General features: G+C 30.5%; 6 protein-coding genes across 6 annotated transcripts; 1 reads left to right on the top strand and 5 right to left on the bottom strand.

The window, feature by feature from the left end:
* Positions 1–662: 662 nt before the first annotated feature.
* LOC128964512 (lipase member H-A-like) lies at positions 663–2660 on the bottom strand. Its single transcript, XM_054311128.1, has 7 exons — positions 2433–2660; positions 1984–2347; positions 1820–1921; positions 1656–1721; positions 1229–1542; positions 837–1141; positions 663–747 (listed from the first exon to the last, which is right to left on the bottom strand). Exons 1-7 carry the CDS (start codon positions 2658–2660, stop codon positions 663–665), a joined length of 1464 nt encoding a protein of 487 aa, XP_054167103.1.
* Positions 2661–3837: 1177 nt separating this feature from the next.
* Positions 3838–5609, bottom strand: LOC128964501 (uncharacterized). The gene is made up of 5 exons (XM_054311117.1): positions 5569–5609; positions 4893–5328; positions 4650–4772; positions 4398–4554; positions 3838–4277 (listed from the first exon to the last, which is right to left on the bottom strand). Exons 1-5 carry the CDS (start codon positions 5607–5609, stop codon positions 3838–3840), a joined length of 1197 nt encoding a protein of 398 aa, XP_054167092.1.
* Positions 5610–7257: 1648 nt separating this feature from the next.
* Positions 7258–8070, bottom strand: LOC128964492 (E3 ubiquitin-protein ligase rnf8-B-like). Its single transcript, XM_054311106.1, has one exon. The coding sequence runs from the start codon at positions 8068–8070 to the stop codon at positions 7258–7260; it is 813 nt and encodes a 270-aa protein (XP_054167081.1).
* Positions 8071–9118: 1048 nt separating this feature from the next.
* On the bottom strand, positions 9119–9982 carry LOC128964486 (uncharacterized). The gene has a single exon (XM_054311092.1). It carries the CDS (start codon positions 9980–9982, stop codon positions 9119–9121), a length of 864 nt encoding a protein of 287 aa, XP_054167067.1.
* Positions 9983–11445: 1463 nt separating this feature from the next.
* Positions 11446–14120, bottom strand: LOC128963077 (uncharacterized). Its single transcript, XM_054309546.1, has one exon. The coding sequence runs from the start codon at positions 14098–14100 to the stop codon at positions 11533–11535; it is 2568 nt and encodes an 855-aa protein (XP_054165521.1). The 5' UTR covers positions 14101–14120; the 3' UTR covers positions 11446–11532.
* Positions 14121–14338: 218 nt separating this feature from the next.
* Positions 14339–17061, top strand: LOC128963086 (SET and MYND domain-containing protein 4-like). Its single transcript, XM_054309558.1, has 2 exons — positions 14339–14756; positions 14838–17061. Exons 1-2 carry the CDS (start codon positions 14433–14435, stop codon positions 17004–17006), a joined length of 2493 nt encoding a protein of 830 aa, XP_054165533.1. The 5' UTR covers positions 14339–14432; the 3' UTR covers positions 17007–17061.
* The last annotated feature ends 577 nt before the right edge of the window (positions 17062–17638 follow it).

The following is a 17638-nucleotide window of genomic DNA, read 5'->3' as shown; positions in this document are numbered from 1 at the left end:
TATTGATGTATTAGCCCAACAAATAAACAATTGTATTACAATTAAAATATAACACAATGTTATTTGTACCATTATAACGTTTAAAAAAAATTATATTTCTAAAAAAATTAATTAGACATAATTATTTAATAATTAAGTAAATTAAGTATTGATTACATTTTAATATATATATATACCAGTATACCATATAAATTATTTAAATAGTATTAAACAAGTTATATTAAGTTCAGATGACTATATAAATACATAATTATAAATAGTATACTAAATATCATAGTAATAAATAGTATATACATATAAAAAACAATATCAAATAAATAATATCCTATCTTAATTTAGTCAATAACATAAATAATAATTATTAATTAAAAATAATTTTCCATAAAATTAATTATTTTATGTTACTATTTTTCACAATTAGTAATTTATATAGAATATCTTATTTAATAAAAATGTATGTTTAAGGAAGTTTTGAGTGTGTAATTGTTTATATTAAAAACATATTTGCAATATTTAATTAAATATTTTTAATCAAAAATTATTAAAATTTATTCATTCTATTATTATTTTAATGTTATATTTTTTTTAAAAAAACCTAAAAAATTAAAATATAAACCTCTTTATGATTTTATGTTTGATTATTTATATAAATTATTACAAAATTATAGTCGAAATAATAGTTGATATTTATTATTAGTAGACGATTCATATTCGGGCATCAATTGTGATGAATATTGATCTCTAATTCTATTAATTACAACAACAAAAAAAACATTATATATTTTATAAATACAGTAATAAAAAATATTTAAATATAGTTTAATTAAAGTCTAAACCTTTTATCACTATTACTCATGTAATTAACATAAATGGCATCTATTTGTACCCCATTATTACGATTACGATATTTTTTGCTCCTAAACAGGTTAGCCCGTTGTAAGTAATCAACGACATGTCGTTGTTGGATTTGAACAGTTGCCTCATTGATCTGACCTAACGATTCAGCACCGGTATACAAGTAGGTATAGTTTTTGCCACTAGTGAATCCAGTGATAAAACTATTCAACGATATCTGTATAGATTTTAAGCCAGTTAGTCTAATCGTTATGAGACCAGCATTAAAGTTATTTCCTATTGATATCTAATATAAAAATTATTATAAAATTATTATTAAAAAACAATTTAATATTAATATTTATTAAATCTATTAATCTATTAATTAAAATACCAGTATCTGGTAGTGAAACAAACAAAACGGCATCTTATCGGTAGTCCTTAAAAACAAATTTCGTGGATAGCTTACAACAGCATTAACCCAGTTATCCGATTTGGTCCAAAACTCGGGCATAAACTCCAATGGCATACACCGACTATTGTCATCACCACAATCGCCACATTTGCCATCTGCAAAGTCGCCATTATTGTCGCACTGGTAGCCAATCATTTGACAATCATTGGGCATCAATTGTTTGTGTCGTTGATAACCATTTAATGGCAATTCTGTAGCTCTCGAGTGATCGCATGAAGCCTTATATTTAAGACCTGTAGACATCAATAATAATGGTATGATTAAAGTAAATATATATATTGATATATATTTAATTATTTAATACCGCAATTGATTTATAATAATAATAATTAAAAAAATATTTTACCACTTAAACCCAAATCAAATAATTCATTTAACGATAAAATTTTTTCACAACCTCGTTGACCATTACCTATAATTATAAAGAGATATAACAGTTATTTTTATTATGATTTGTTGTTGTTGTTGATTAAATTAAACAATTATAGCTTATTTAATAGTTGGGCTAACCTCCATTGGGCCAAAAATCGAAATGTCCTAATGAATCGTCACAACCTAACCAACCAAATAGTTGTATGCTTTCCAATGGATTTTCACCGATAAAATCATCGACTAATTTAAATTTTAAATATAAATTTATATTCAAAGAAAAATAATAAAACAATTAGAAATACCATTTTTCGTTAGTCCGGCACTTGTATGTAAAACTTTAACTAGTGTTGCATCGTCTGGTGACAGTCTATACGATGAAAATCCTGGACCGGCCGGATCTAAGCCAGTGATTTGTCCGATTTTTGTATCGTTAAAACGTTTACCAGCAAAACCACATACCTGTGCGCCTAAACTATGACCGATTAGATGAAAGTCTTGCGGTTTGGCACCAAAAATGTCGATCAATTTTTTGATAAACTCGGCAACCATTGCSCCAACAATTTGTGTATTGAAGGCCGAGTTAAAGTAATTGAGCGAATTTGCCGGTTCTCGCCAGTCGACGGCTATGACATTGTAATCATAATCTAAAAAATAATTTTTAATATTCTAGATAAAAAAATAATCATTATATAAATAAAAAAATAAAATATCATATATATATATATAAATTTATATATAGATTAAACCATACAGCCATCCAAGCACAGGTAGTAGAATTGTCATCATCATAACGATTGCAATCATCAAAATAATCAGTATATCCGTGTACTATAATAACTGTCCGTTTTTCTGATGAATATATTTTTGATTTCGCTAATTGCTTGTAGAAAGAGGTGTCGCCATAAAATGAAAACACCTGTCCATCGGTCGACTCGTTTGTAAACAAACTGAACGAAACGTTTGCCGTCAATGGATTCATCGGACAAATCGATAAAATTTGTTTTAATGTTAGAAAATTTTTTGCCGATTGAAAAACGTTTCCCGTTGTCAACAACGACTTGATTTCGGACATAAAACTTTGTGTCGGAAAACATCCCAACTCTGGGAAACACTCTTTTTTGAAGCCTTCAAATATATTAATAAATATATGATATAAAAAATAAAGTAAAAAATACAATTTTATTAATATTTTTTTTACAATAATTTACTCATAATTTTTAAATTTAGTTGTTTATGTATTATTTACTTACAATTAAAGTCTAATATATTTGGTATAATAGCCAAACAAATATATAATTGTGTTATAAAAATAATTTTAAACACTAATAATATTTGTGCCATTTTATATGATACTATTTTTAAAAAAAAAATTGTTTAAAAATAATTTTTAGTAATTAGTTAAATTTATAAAAGTAGTGAATTAATTATAGTTTGTTAACTCAAAAAAAAAATATTACAAAACTTTATATACTTTGTTACAAAAATGATAAAAATTTTGTTAACAAATACATACATAAGTCTAATAATATTTAATTTTCATTAAAAAAATCCGACTTCTGTCAGCTTCCGAGTCTAGACTATGTCTATTGTATTCCTAAATAATAAACAAACAAAAAGTTATCGTTTTTTTTTTTAAAAAACTATAACTTCTGGGAAGTTATACTTCCCGTGAATTTCAAACATTTCAGATACAGAATATATAAGATATCCTCTATAAAGATGTCATATATATAATAGTTTGTATTTGTTTTTTATTTAAATTAAACAATTATGTCAAGGTTGTTTGAAAAAATCATATTATTTTATAATTATAAAAAGTAATCGATAGAAAATATTATAATAATATTTTTTTTTTGAAATTAAGTTCATTTATCGTAAATTGATTTATGCGACTCTAATTAATGAGAGGTAAATACTGTAATAATAATAATATACAATTATATTTCCGTATTACCAGAAAACACACACATTTATTAACAGATAAAAGTCATTTAACTAAAAATAATAATTATTTTTATTTTATTATTTAAACAATTAAGAGATTAAAATAAACAATTTACCGGTATATTTATTACTATAATTTTAACAGTGAATAAATTGCAAGACATTGTAAAATCAATAAATGTTTAATTAATTTTGTTTTAAACATAAAAAAACTATTTAGACTCTGAATAGACTTTTTGTAACCAATTATAGTAAACTAAAACTATTTTAGAAACTAATTGTCTGGAAGTAGACGAAGATAACTGTTTTAGACAACTGTTTTCAATGCTGTCAATAATTTGTCCGATATATTCACAAAACTCTTGTTTCATATTTAGCTGACTGTAAACCAGTTTTATCTTATCGACAGCTATATGATTGTCGGCACCCAAACCATAATTATCCAATAGTACGGATCGTTGTTCAGGACTGGCCATTTCCAATGCCCGTACATAAAGCCAACTGCATTTACCTTCAGCTATATCAGTGCCGTTACTTTTGACGTAGACATCCGAATAGTCATTGTATGCACCAGTAAGTCGACCACATTTCACTAGACATTCCTCAATTATATGTCTGTCCTTTTGATTAGTTTGGCCAGTGGCTGTCATTACTGTCAATAATTAATAATAATAATAATAATTAAATTTAAAATTTGTATTTTAATTTTATACTATATACAGTATTGTACTAATATAATAAATACGGGTATATTATTATCTAAATGTTTCACCTAGTTTAAATGGATATAAAATTGCAAAACAAGCTTCCTTATACTTGCTAATAGTTGTCCAACAATTATCAGTGTATTGTTCAAATTGAGCATGCTTATTTGTCGATTTTGTATTCATTAAATCCATTGACTGACCAATTGATACATTTTCGATCGTCTTTTTTAAAATAAAATATCATATGTAATAACAATTATTTTTAAAAAAAAAATTATTAAATATTTATATCAAAGTCATATCATATCATATTATACCTCATGAATACATTCAACAATATCCATATAACATGGATGTCCCTTAAAGTAATGTTTAGCCAATTTAAACACAACTGATAATATTAGTGTACAATCGTTTAAAGCTATCATTCCTACATCAGGCTATTTTTTTATGTATAAACATTTATTATTATTATTATTACTAATAGATATTACTGTATGTCTAATTAAATATAATTTATTATAAATAATATAAAAAAATACTAAAAATGTTTATAATACCAATAAATGCCAACATGTTTTGCCAAATCTAGTATCTGACTGATCGACAATATCATCAATCATTACAAAATAGATTACAACCAACTGATCTATCCAACCCAATGCTATTAGTTGATCATCGGATAGTTGTATTAGTGGTCGTCGATCATCATCATTATCACCCGGTGCTGACTGATCAATGGATAGCATACAATTGTAATACATATAGATATTATTGCCACCAATATCTAGTTCCGTACGATAAATATAATCGATTAGTTTCTTAAACCATTGGCCAACATCCCTAAGCTGTGGCTCAGATATGTTAGTCAGCTGTCTATCATTAGGCGAGTTGTTGCTATTGTCGATCAATTGCTGATCAATAAATTCAGTCATCATTTTATTAAACTTAAGCAAATAGTTATTAAGTTTGTCGGAATCAATAGTAAATTTTTCTCTGTATAAAAAATTAAATTATAATTTTTTATTCTTTAAATAAAATTATTGTTATTTATTTTTAAGTATTATTATTATTAGTAGTAATTATGAATATTTATATTATATAAAGTAGTTATTAAACGCTAAGTACACTGTAATATACTATATATATACTTATAATTAATATATATACTTTATTAATACCAATAATATCAAGTTAGTTTAATAATAAAGATTAATTATATAAATATATATTTACCCGCAAAACATTTCAAGTTGATTTGTCAATTTATAAGCCATTATTGTAATTAGTTAATCACAAAATATATATTTATATATATTTGTTGAAAAAATATTTATATTTTAAGTACAATAATCTAGAATAATGTTAAATGATATAAATTGATGTTTTATAAACATAAAAATAAATATTAATTTTTTTGATAATATATAGAACTTATATACTTTAATATAATATAATTAAGTTATCTTAAAAATGTGTTATGAATTAGCATTTTTTTTAAGTAAAATATGTGTTTATTTGAATTATCATTTTTATTACAAAAATGTGTCACAGTTTTAATTTATAATTCATAAATCTATTTAAAAAAATTATAATAATTATTTTGATATCTATTAAATTTTATTGAATTTTTTTTAATTATAAATATTTTTTAATTGATGACTATAATCTACTATCTGTTAAGATATTTAATATGAATTTAGGTTTTTATACTATGTTTTACAATTATATTTAAAATAAAAACACAAGTGTTTTATCTTATTTTTTAAAAAAAATAATTTAATTTTATATGCCATTTATTAAGATGATTAATCAATTTTGAACATTTTTGCTTTAATATTATTGTAATAAAATACTGTTTACTAATAAATAGTTAAATAATTAACTGTGCATTAAAAAAATAAAATATATTATAATACATGAAAATTTTGATTTATATTTTATTTTTTTGTTTTATTAAGTAATATTGATATTTATTATGAACTATTGTATATAAATAAAGTTCAGTATAAACCGGTACAATATATATTTTGTACTAAAAAACTATTGCTATCAAGGCAAAATTTAAAAACAAATAGATTTTATTATTTTAAAACAATATTTTTAGTAGATTTAAATTAATAATTTAAATTAAAATACACTATAAAAATAAAAAATAATAATAACTATAGTGATAAAAAAATTGTTATATTCATGGATTATATTTTCATTTAATTAATCATAATTGTAGTAAACTTTTTGAAGTTTTATTAATTGTATAAATAACTACTGGTTTTAATAGTAAATATACTAAAATATATACAGTAGTTGTTTGATAATTTAAAAAAAGTATAATATATTATTATAAATTGACTATGTATTTAATCAATTTGTTAAAAAAACACTAATATTTATTATATAAAAATAATAAATTCTTTAACTATAAATAAATACAGTAAATATAATATACAAAAAACATGTAATTTTTGTATAAAAAAAGTTGCGTTCAGTCATTATCTGGTGAACCAGTGGTCATATGTTGCGGTCAAACATATATTGTGGACTCAATTAAATGTTAGAAATAATGAGATACTAGTGATAAAAATTATTCGTCTACCAGAAGCTACCGACAAAAAAAACGGAAACATTTTTTTATAATAATAGAATCTTGCGGTCAATATCTATCATTTGATATGTAATGACAACAACAATAACAGGTATTAACAATATTAAAACAATAAAATCTAAGACAAGTTTGAAATAATATGAAATAATATCTAAATATGAATATTAAAAAAAACCTGGATAATCAAAAATTAAATTAATTTTTAATTTAAAAAATATATAAGTGTTTAATCAAAACTCGTTTTATTAAAAAAATCCTATTTTTTGCTGTTTCCTTACAATTCATAAGTAATCTATTTCTTTGTATTCAAAAATCAATTATTAGATGACCATTGAATCTGTGCTGTGATTATCATCAATAAAATCATCCATTGAATCATCGATTGATGGACAGAACAGTTCATTTGAATAGTAGCTGTCGTCACTGTTGAACATACTGTCCGTAATATATGCCGACCTATTGCTACTATCTATTGTCGTCGTCTGACGAACTGAACTGACACTAAGTACTGATCTCATACTGAATGATAGATAACTGACATCAGAGGAAGAGTCTGGAGATATAATGCTTGTTTCGTTAGCATAATTAGAGACGGAATGGTATGTTGTTGTGATTGTCGGACCGTCGGATGAATTCGTATCGTCTATAGAACCGGTGTGAACACCATAGAGTCCATCGTAAATGGTTTCAATCATACTGTCAATGGATTGATTGATCTCCTGTTCATTACTGCCACAAATGTTCATCAATTGATCCAACACTTGTTGCCTCTGTTGACGAACAGTTTCTGCTTCGGTCAGCTCTTTCTGAAGAAGTTCAATACGGTTCTCGTCGTTCATCAGATAAATAGTGTATCGCTTAATGATCGCCAATAGTCGGACCGAAATCAAATCGTAGTCATTGTCGGCGTCGTCGCCAATGTTATGGCGAATACTTGTCATCAGTTGGCGACAAATCGGACAATTCTTGTGACTCTCTGTCCATCGCAATAGACATTTCAGACAGAACTCGTGCCGACAGTTCGAGAGCTGACACTTGTCAACCAATTGTGACAAACATATGGGACAATCGGCCGAGAATTTGTTGTCATTATCACCGATAGGAGGATCCGATGGGGCTTTTGATGTTGACATTACACTTGATTTCAATTATTTGTAATATTTTTTTTAAAAAAATATAAAATTAAAATATCAGTTAAACTTTATTGCATATTCGCTACACTTATCTTTAATAATTTATTACTAATAAATAATTATTAGTTGAAAGAAACAATTATAAATCATAAAAATTGATTGATATAAATTCATTTTGATTAATAAAGTTTGATTATTAATAAATTCAGATACTTTTTTGATTATTTTGCAAAAAAAATAGGAGACAACAAAACAAAATGGCAAACAATCCGAAACTGTTATCATTAAAATCTGGTTCATTGAGAGTTGTATAACAAAGGGGAAGTTTATATGGGTTTTAAACGGGAAACCAATTAATGCACAATTTTTTTGTCGACAATCAATAGGTCACAATTGGACACAGTTTCGCAATGTGGGCACCAATTTGATTGAAAGACACATAAAGTATTCAATTATTTGGTTTCAGATTTCATGAGGATTTAGGAGATTCCCATACAATTCAGTCAATTGAAAATAAAATTTTTGCTTAAAGTTATTTTTTTTTGTTAATTAGTTTAATTAAAAAACAAGTAATACAAATGTAGATTAAGAGTTTTGGTTTCAAATTTTCCGACAATTTTTTGTCAGCAAATTAAAGAACAATAAAACTAATTAATTCTAATTAACTTTTTTTTTAAAAACAAATTTTCATAAATTTATTTTTATATTTGTTATAACTTTTAAGGCTTCAAAATTTTCACAGTTTGTCTCCATAGGATTATATGATCGAGTAATAGATAGATTGATAGATAGATACTGTAGTAAAATAAAGTCATTTATTTTGTTGGCTTATAATTTATTATAAAAAACTATTTTCAACTTAAAATTGATTGAAATCACTTAATTAAATGATAGATTTGTATAGATTTTACTCGATATACTAAATAGTAATACAGTTTGTAATATAACTAATTTACATAATATAATGTACAGTATAATGATTACATAATTTTTATTTCATTAAATGCAATACTAATCAAATTTTTTTACTAAAAAATCAATTAATTGATTACTTCGTTGATTTGGACACCTGTTTGGATGATTCACCGACAGTAGTATCGATCTCATGGCGTGACTGTTGACTATCTTTACTGTTCATCGATTGTATGACCACTTCATCGTTACTTTCATCACTCAAACCATTTGTTAAATCCATTGAATCATCGATTGATGGGCACAACAGTTCACTTGCATAATAACTGTCTTCACTGAAAATACTGTCCGTAATATATGCCGATCTATTGCTGCTTTCCATTGACGGGTCACTGCTGTTAACTGATATAATGTCTGAATCGGTATCATTGTCTCTGTTACTAATAATAGACCTCATACTGGCTGACCAAACATCAGAGCCATAGTATCTGGTGATTGAATCGTCCATATGTTGTATATTATAGGGCATCGAAACAGATGTCTGCAAATTTTCAATGTCATAAACAACAGCATTAATAGATATATTGATCTCTTCTTCGTCATTGCCATCGATACTCATCAATTGATCCAACAATTGTTGTCTTTGTTGACGAACTTCTTGAGCACTGTTCAGTTCTCTCTGAAGACGTTCGATACGATTCTCGTCGTTCATCAGATGAATATTCAAACGTTTAATGATATCTAATAATCGGACCGAAATCAGATCGTAGTCGTTGTCGGCGTCGTCGCCGATGTTATGGCGAATACTAGTTATGGATTGACGACAAACCGGACAATTCTCGTGACTCCCTGTCCATCGCAATAGACATCTCAGACAGAACTCGTGCCGACAGTTCGACAGCTGACACTTGTCGACCAATTGTGATAAACATATGGGACAATCGGCCGATAATTTGTTGTCGTTATAGTCGATAAGCGGATCCGACAGGGCTTCTGACATAATACTTGTTTTCAATTTCTTTCAAGTTTTAAAAATATTTTATTTTTTAAGTTTCAAATTTAATTATTAAGTATTTAAATAAAAATTTTTATTTTTGTTTTTACAATAAATCAATGTTGTATTAATCCAATTGTAGTTTTTTTGGGCTTAACTTCTGTATATACAGTATATAACGTATTGATTGTTGTAGTTTCACGCGCGCTGTCATAACAGTTAAGTTTATAACAAATACAGTACTATTTTATTACTTTATTTTAGGAAATGGTGTACACATTGTGTACATTGGATGTGCTGTTGTATAGTTTAGCTGACACTTGTTAGCACGCGATTAGTATTTCTATATATTTTAGTTAAGTTTAGATTAGGTTAGGTCAGGTCGCGCGACAATAAATATTTACAGTTTGTGTTTTTTATTTCCTGGGACAACAAAACTATGACCCGACCGGAAATGATATTCTCTATCACCGACAACATCACATTGAACTACCGTATCTGTTGGACAGCCATTATGTCAAGTGGACACTCGGTAACAGTCTATCTCAACCATTATAATGAAAACAATTAGCGAACAAAATTTTTGCCGACAATCAATAGGACACTGTTGACTAGACTGACCATCCATACAGGTGCCGCCTGTATTATACAGGAATGTATGGTTGATACAGGTGACAGGAAAGGGGCTAACCTGTATAATGTAATATACAGTTTTAAAATATGTTAAACTAATTAATAAATAAAAGTATAAAATAACTATCAAGTAAAATTTTTTAATAAAAATTGCTTGTATTTTTGATATAAAGTTTAAATATATAAAATAAATTTWAAAAATTTAAATTTTATAAAAATAAAGTTATTCATGTTCAAAATAGAAAACTAAATTTCATCTTTTTATGTAATTATAATATTTAAATTTAATTTTTATTAATTTATATAGTTATTTAAATACAAGTTAATATACAGAAATATAATATTTAATATACAGGAAAATACAGGTGAAATTCATATATTTTATTATATTATACAGGTTTACTAATAAATTGGGTGGTCAGTCTACCGTTGACTCAGTTTCGCAATGTGGGCACCAATTTGATTGAAAGACACAAAAGTATTGGTTTAATATTTCCCGACGATTTAGGCAAACGAGTAAAACCAGAACAACAAAACTGATTTATTTATTTAATTTTTTATTTGTGAATACAATTCAGTTAATTGAAAATTAGAAATTATTTTTAAATATAAAATACTATATACAGTACTATTGATAAAACGTTTATATCTACTAAACAATTATTACATACATTTCTTACAGTTTATAACTGTGGTTTACAAATTTATTAGTCAAATAAAATTTTTATACAATTTATTTATTTACATACTATATACAGAATTATCATATTATTTAAATTGAAAATCTTGTTAAAATAAAAGAGAAAAAAGTATACAAAGTTTTATTGGTTTTACAGTTAAAAATGAAATAACATTATTGAAAATTAGTTTCAATTGGGAGTTGGCTGTCGTTGTCGTCGTCTATCAATCACTCAATTAGTCAATCAGTCGTCATCATCACCACAGGCCGGCGCGTTGTTGACKGTATCCAGACGTACAATACGGAGCTTTTCATCGGTTAAATGGACGACAGCGGCCTCGTTATCGGTACCGCAATAGTGTGAACTCGAGAAAATTGTCGTACATTTGTTGCCAAAATGAAATGTAAAACCTTTTTCTGGCACTTCGTGAGCCCGGACTACATGTGTTAAACCGTTTTTCTGGAGAAACTGATTGATAGCTTCTTCGGCAAACAGATAACCAGTACTACGTTTGACGTTTGGCAGAAAACCTTTGGCCTTCTCCGGCTTAATGTCCAACAGATCGGCCGTTTCGGTGTACATCTGGTGCGAGCACGGGTCTGACCACATCACTTGCCAGCATATCGACGACTCATTGTCCGGATCTGGCAATTCTTTAGGCTGTTTGTTGATGTCGTCAATGCGTTGTGTGTCGTACGGTATGCCTCCGTGAGCGCAATATATGGCATCGTCTACTACGGCACAAAAKGGCAATCTATCGAAAACCCTGTTTGTCATCTCAAACACTTTGAGGCCCAACTTATCGCCGTATTTGTTGAGACACTCCTTATAGTAGGTATAGTTTTTCTGAATACGGCGTATCTCATGGTTACCGCGCAACATAACCACTTTATTGGGGGCCAACAGTTTCATACACATGATATAAATGGCGCACTCGACGCCCCACTGTCCTCTGTCGACATAATCACCGAGAAATATATAATTGGCTGTAATTAGAGGCAAATTTTTCCACAAAACCTTTTCCATTGTCAACAGATCTTCGAGATTGCCGTGAATGTCGCCAATGATAAACGCCGGCGAATTGGTTTGCACACACCTGTCCTCATTGGCCACTATTTTCTCGACCTGAGAGCACAACTTTTCCAATAATTTGATAAATTGTTTTCTTTCTTTCGGGTCATAAAGTAATCCTTTGCCATCTTTGTGCGTACCTTTCATGCCATTAAACACGTGTATCTGTTGTATGAAATAGTTGGCCACMGATTGAGGATTCCAGACGTAATCAATGGAAAATTTGTCACTCGTTAGACCTATTATACAGGAATTGCTCGGAATTCGTGGTAATTGTTTCTCCGACGACGACGACTGGCCATTGACTTTGTTTGACTTTTTTAACATATTTTTGTCATCAGATTTTGTCATTGTCTCATCAAAATTGTTGGTCAAAACTGAATCAACTTCAGGTAATTTTTGGGCACCAATACACTGACCGTCTTTATTCAACAGTACTATATGTATGGCATATTCGTAGGTTTTTTCGCGACACGACAGACAAACACCTTTGTATTTGCAGTGCCGAAGCATTGACGCCAAACTCATCTTAACTGACTGTCGGCTAAGTGTTCGCGAGACCATTGATCGAGATATTTGCTGAACAATAGGCCGATTAGATCGACACAGAGCATGAGTTCCGCGAAACATGTGGGCGCCAACCGCTCGGTAAAAGTCATCAAAATAGATACCTTTAATTTTCTGGCCAATTGTTGTCATACTTTCTGAGACTTTTGTGTCGATAGTCGCGGCACTCTCTTTTGGATAAATATCAGCGACCATTGCCTGGAACTCATCCCTACTTAGATATCCGTCGCCATCTRAATCATAGTAAGTAAAAATGAATTTGATCCGAGTCTGACCATTTTTGGCCATCGGATCCATTGATGTTAAACCCAACAAAAACTCGTGAAACGTGAGATAATCGTTTCGATGATAATTAAATGCCCGAAACAATAGGTCCAAACGTTTGTCTTGTCGTTCAAAACCGTATTTACACATATAGTCTTTGAATGAAACGATAGTCATATAAAAAGATGGAAAGCAGTGCTCCATATAGTCAGAGAAAAGCCGTTCGACGTCTTTCTCTGAATAGTTGGTTGACTTAAGCATATCTTCCTCATGATTTCGCGGCGGATCTCTCGGTACATAAGCAAAGGCGGCGTCCAGACTGTGCTCAACGATCTGTAAATCAGTCAAAGCTTTGACGACAACAGTGTCAACAAATTGCCACACCTCTGGCCCCCACAGATTTGGCAGCTTTTTGTCGCTGGCCTCGGCCACTGTTAGCCATCGAATTCGGTTACCATTATTTGTACAGCACTTGTAGTATTGGTCAGCATTGGCTGACAATTTGATGTAATAGATTAGTCGTGTTTGAAAACTTTGTGTCTGAGGCAGCTGTAGCCGAAACATTTGGACACAACAGCTCCGATCAATCACCGGTTTGTTTTGCAAATCATTGTACAAATTGTTATCATAGTTGGCCAGTACACTGATGACACCGTCGCGGGCGCTGTCGTTCCAGACTCGGCCAGAAGGCAGACAAACAAACGGCAGCCAAACATATTGGGTTTGAGATTCTTCGGCCACCGCTATCTTCTGGTGTTTTGGACAGTGAATAACATAAGCGCACACATCGTATATGATGTCGTCATCGGCCGGACTACTAGTACTGGTGGTGGTCACCGGTGACAGTCTTGAGCCATGAAGTTTCGCCTCTACTAAAGATAGTTGTTTGACATTGATTTCTGAGTCCATTGATTTTTATTTAAAATATAAATGTTTAATACTATTGTTGAGAAAAGTGCATGCAATTTAAAAATTTAAAAATAAAATATTCAATTTAAAAATAATGTAACAAAAGAGAGAGAGAGAGAGAGAGAGAGAGAAAGCATAATAAAAGTTATAATTTACGCGCGAGATACGTGTTATTTATTTCCATAAACAAAACGGTTAGCGAATTATTTAACAACAAAAAGTCAAATCATTAGATTATTATTTTGTTAAACTGATCCACACATACAGTATAGTCATTATATATATAATTTAGTACAGTATAAGTGACAGCAAAAAAACACCATTGAATTAAAATGAATGAATTTATGAGAAAAGGTACTGTAAATTGTGAGTCTGCTAAGACATTCAAAGATAGGGATCAACTGATGAAAAAAGTCTATCAAAAGCTCAGCGAAGACAACAAATTTATCAAAGAACTGACTGATGAACAACGATTTGAATTCTTATKGACTAAAGTCTGGCCGCTATCTACGGCTCGTCAGTGGGTCGGCGAAGTGGCCAACGACTATCAGCGTCAACACAGCAAATCTGCTGATAGATCGGCCAAATACCGGACTCAAGCCGAAGACTACATCAAAAAATGTGATTATCTATCGGCACTCAATGTCTGCACAAAAGTAAGGGAATACTTAAAAATAATTAGTTTTTGACATCAGAATCCATATACAGTATGTAATAACTTTGCCATCACTTTGTAGGCCATACGTTGCGCTCCTTTTCCATCAGATTTAGACGGCGAGTCCAACGAATTGGCCATCGCTTACGGCTATCGATCGATAATCAATTTTCTGACCAAAGACTATACTATGGCACTGTTCGACGCTAACAAATCCTGTGATTTATGGGAAACCCGCGAAATGTTGACCCACAAAGTCCACTGTTTGCGACTATTGCGTCGTTTCGGTGAAGCCATAGCTGTCGTGGATTACATTGTGTCCAATGAACCGCCATTTATGAATGCCTGCGCCGTGAATAGCACTAACAAAGAGCTGCTAAAACTAAGACAACAGATAAGCGTAGAGTTAGATTCAGCTAAAGACGAACTCATAGCGATAACTGAAATTATTGAATCAATTGATGATCAAAAAACACCGACCAATGATAGTATCATCACTACTGTTAAGACAGAAATAGATGAGTCGATACCCTATTGGCTACACCCGAACTGTCAACTAAAAGTCAGCGACACTAAGGGTCGTCATATGGTGGCCAGCGAACGRATACCATTCGGCAGTGTTATTATAATTGAGCGCCCGATTAGCAAAGTCCTGTACGATCCGACAATAAGCAATTGTACAAATTGTATGAAATTTATCGGCGATCAATTCTTACCGTGTCTGGGATGCGATGAAGTGATCTTCTGCGACGAAAAATGTTTTGCTGAAGCCTACAACAGTTATCATCAGTACGAGTGCGGCATAACTGGTCTCGTGTTTCAGTTGAACAGTGCTATACATCACGCCTACCGTTTGTTCAGCCGATTTGGTCACCAGACAACTGTCGATTATCTCAGAGATCACCAAAAGTTTGATTATCAAGAATACATTGCAAACCAAATGTTGGAYACCGATAATGAGGACAATGACAAAGAGTGTCCGCCGTTGGAAAAGAGTTGCAATGTTAATGGTATGGAAAGATTCAAGGCTTTTATGGGACTCGCAGACAATGGAGGAAAGTTTGAGCCATCGATGACAGTATATCAATGCTTTCGGGCCATGGATTGCATACTATTGTTGCAATGGCGGGAACTGTTGAATAAAGAGTATGACAACGAAAACATCAAAGAATTRGCCAAATTGACGACCAATTTGATGACAATTGTACGCAAAGTTAATGTCAATGTGTTTGGTTGGGCCGGTAAGGACCGTGTGGCCAAAGGCAAGCATAAGGGCAGTGCACTCGTAGTRATCGGTTCTCTGTTCAATCATAGCTGTCAACCCAACGCCTATTGGAGTTTCACTGATACTGGACTTTTCACGTGCAAAACTATCCGTCCTATTGAGGCCAACGCCGAAATCAACATCACTTACGGCCCAACAGTGTTGACGTTGCCGTTCGTCGACCGACAGAAACGGCTGAAACACATCTACTTCTTTGACTGTAACTGYTGGTCGTGTCTTCAAGAGTCAGGTCAAGAGTTAAACGTCAGGTGTCGACAATGTGACGGACCGTTGATCTGTACGTATCACTACCAAAGTCAGTCGATATGTTGTCTGCAATGCGGCCAACCTATGAACGACTATATCGATGTTATCGTTGATATCCATCAATTGAAGAGTCGATTCGACAAATCGATGATCGARTTGGAGAATAACAGCGAAGACAAGTCGTCAGAGACCAAAGCCGAAGAATTGTTAAGCAAACTGTTGGCTATCGTATCGATGGACAGTCAGCCGTTGTTGAATTGTGTCCGCGATTTGGTTCGCCATTATCAGCGGCGCCAACAGTTCGCTAAAGCTGTTTATTACGGCCAATACTTTGTCAATCGTATGGACAATCAGTTGGACGACTTGTTACTGTGGACTCAGTGCTACTATGCCTTCTTTGATAAACAGTCGACACTGTCGGTCAGTGACCAGCACTGGATTCATGCGTTCAGTTTCTATAAATCATTGGTCACAGTCTTGAAAAATAAGCGGACACTAGCCTTAACTATGAAATCGGCAAAACCGGCGATCAATGGAGACAGTTGTCAGCCATTGTTGTCAGAAACCGACAAACTTTCAGTCAATGGTGATAACGATGACCGCCGTTACGTGGATTCGGTTGACATCGAGACCAATGCACTGATCGATAGTCATTTGAATCGTATCCACAATGAATACAAACAGTTGAAGTTATGGTACAAATCCGGCCAAAAAAATTAACAAACAAAACAAAGAAAAAAAAATACAATTATTGTAGTAATTATTTAAACTATTTGTTTCAGTAATTAGCGGATCTAATTGTAATAGTAATACTGATTATACAAAATATTATATAWAAAAAACTCTTATGATTCAAATTAATATTTTAATAAAATTAATAAACAAACAAACAATAATCATATTAACAAATGTAATTAAATATAAGATTAGTCTATATATTATACACGATATATGATATGACAAAAAAAGGTTATTAGGATAACAACTAATGAATTGTTAAGTCAATTATTGATATATTGGTTTTAGCTTTACTATTGTTTAATGAATTTCTATATATTTTTTAGATTATTTTCAAATATTATTTGAACCGATTGGTTATATGTAYCGGTTTTTTTGGTGSATAGTTTGAAGCACTATTAAAATATTGATAATACAGTTACTTAAAAGCCTAGTCTACTACCATCCCCTTTAAATGAGCTACAGATAACCAATCGAAACAAAGCAAACTAATCACTGTCCAGGAAACTGATCCACAATTAATAAAATCTTAAAATCAAGTTTTTAAACATTATTCTGAAATTATTTGCAAATAACTTTGAGTATGATTTTATTTTTTAATCAGTGATTATGAG

Source organism: Oppia nitens, unplaced genomic scaffold (genome assembly GCF_028296485.1).
Source record: "Oppia nitens isolate AA-2021 unplaced genomic scaffold, nextdenovo-longstitch-racon4-pilon3 scaffold15_pilon_pilon_pilon, whole genome shotgun sequence".
NCBI classification, from domain to species: domain Eukaryota; kingdom Metazoa; phylum Arthropoda; class Arachnida; order Sarcoptiformes; family Oppiidae; genus Oppia; species Oppia nitens.
Note: the sequence above shows the minus strand (reverse complement) of the source record. Positions and strands in the feature narration are given on the sequence as shown.

Bases quoted from the DNA above. Each gene is read 5' to 3' on its own strand.
- LOC128964501 (XM_054311117.1), bottom strand. From the start codon at position 5,609: ATGGCTTATAAATTGACAAATCAACTTGAAATGTTTTGCGG. The intron at 5,329-5,568 runs GTAAATATATAT...TTTTTTATACAG, and splicing joins CAACTTGAAATGTTTTGCGG to AGAAAAATTTACTATTGATT. The intron at 4,773-4,892 runs GTATTATAAACA...ATAAAAAAATAG, and splicing joins AAACATGTTGGCATTTATTG to CCTGATGTAGGAATGATAGC.
- LOC128964492 (XM_054311106.1), bottom strand. From the start codon at position 8,070: ATGTCAACATCAAAAGCCCCATCGGATCCTCCTATCGGTGATAATGAC.
- LOC128964486 (XM_054311092.1), bottom strand. From the start codon at position 9,982: ATGTCAGAAGCCCTGTCGGATCCGCTTATCGACTATAACGACAACAAA.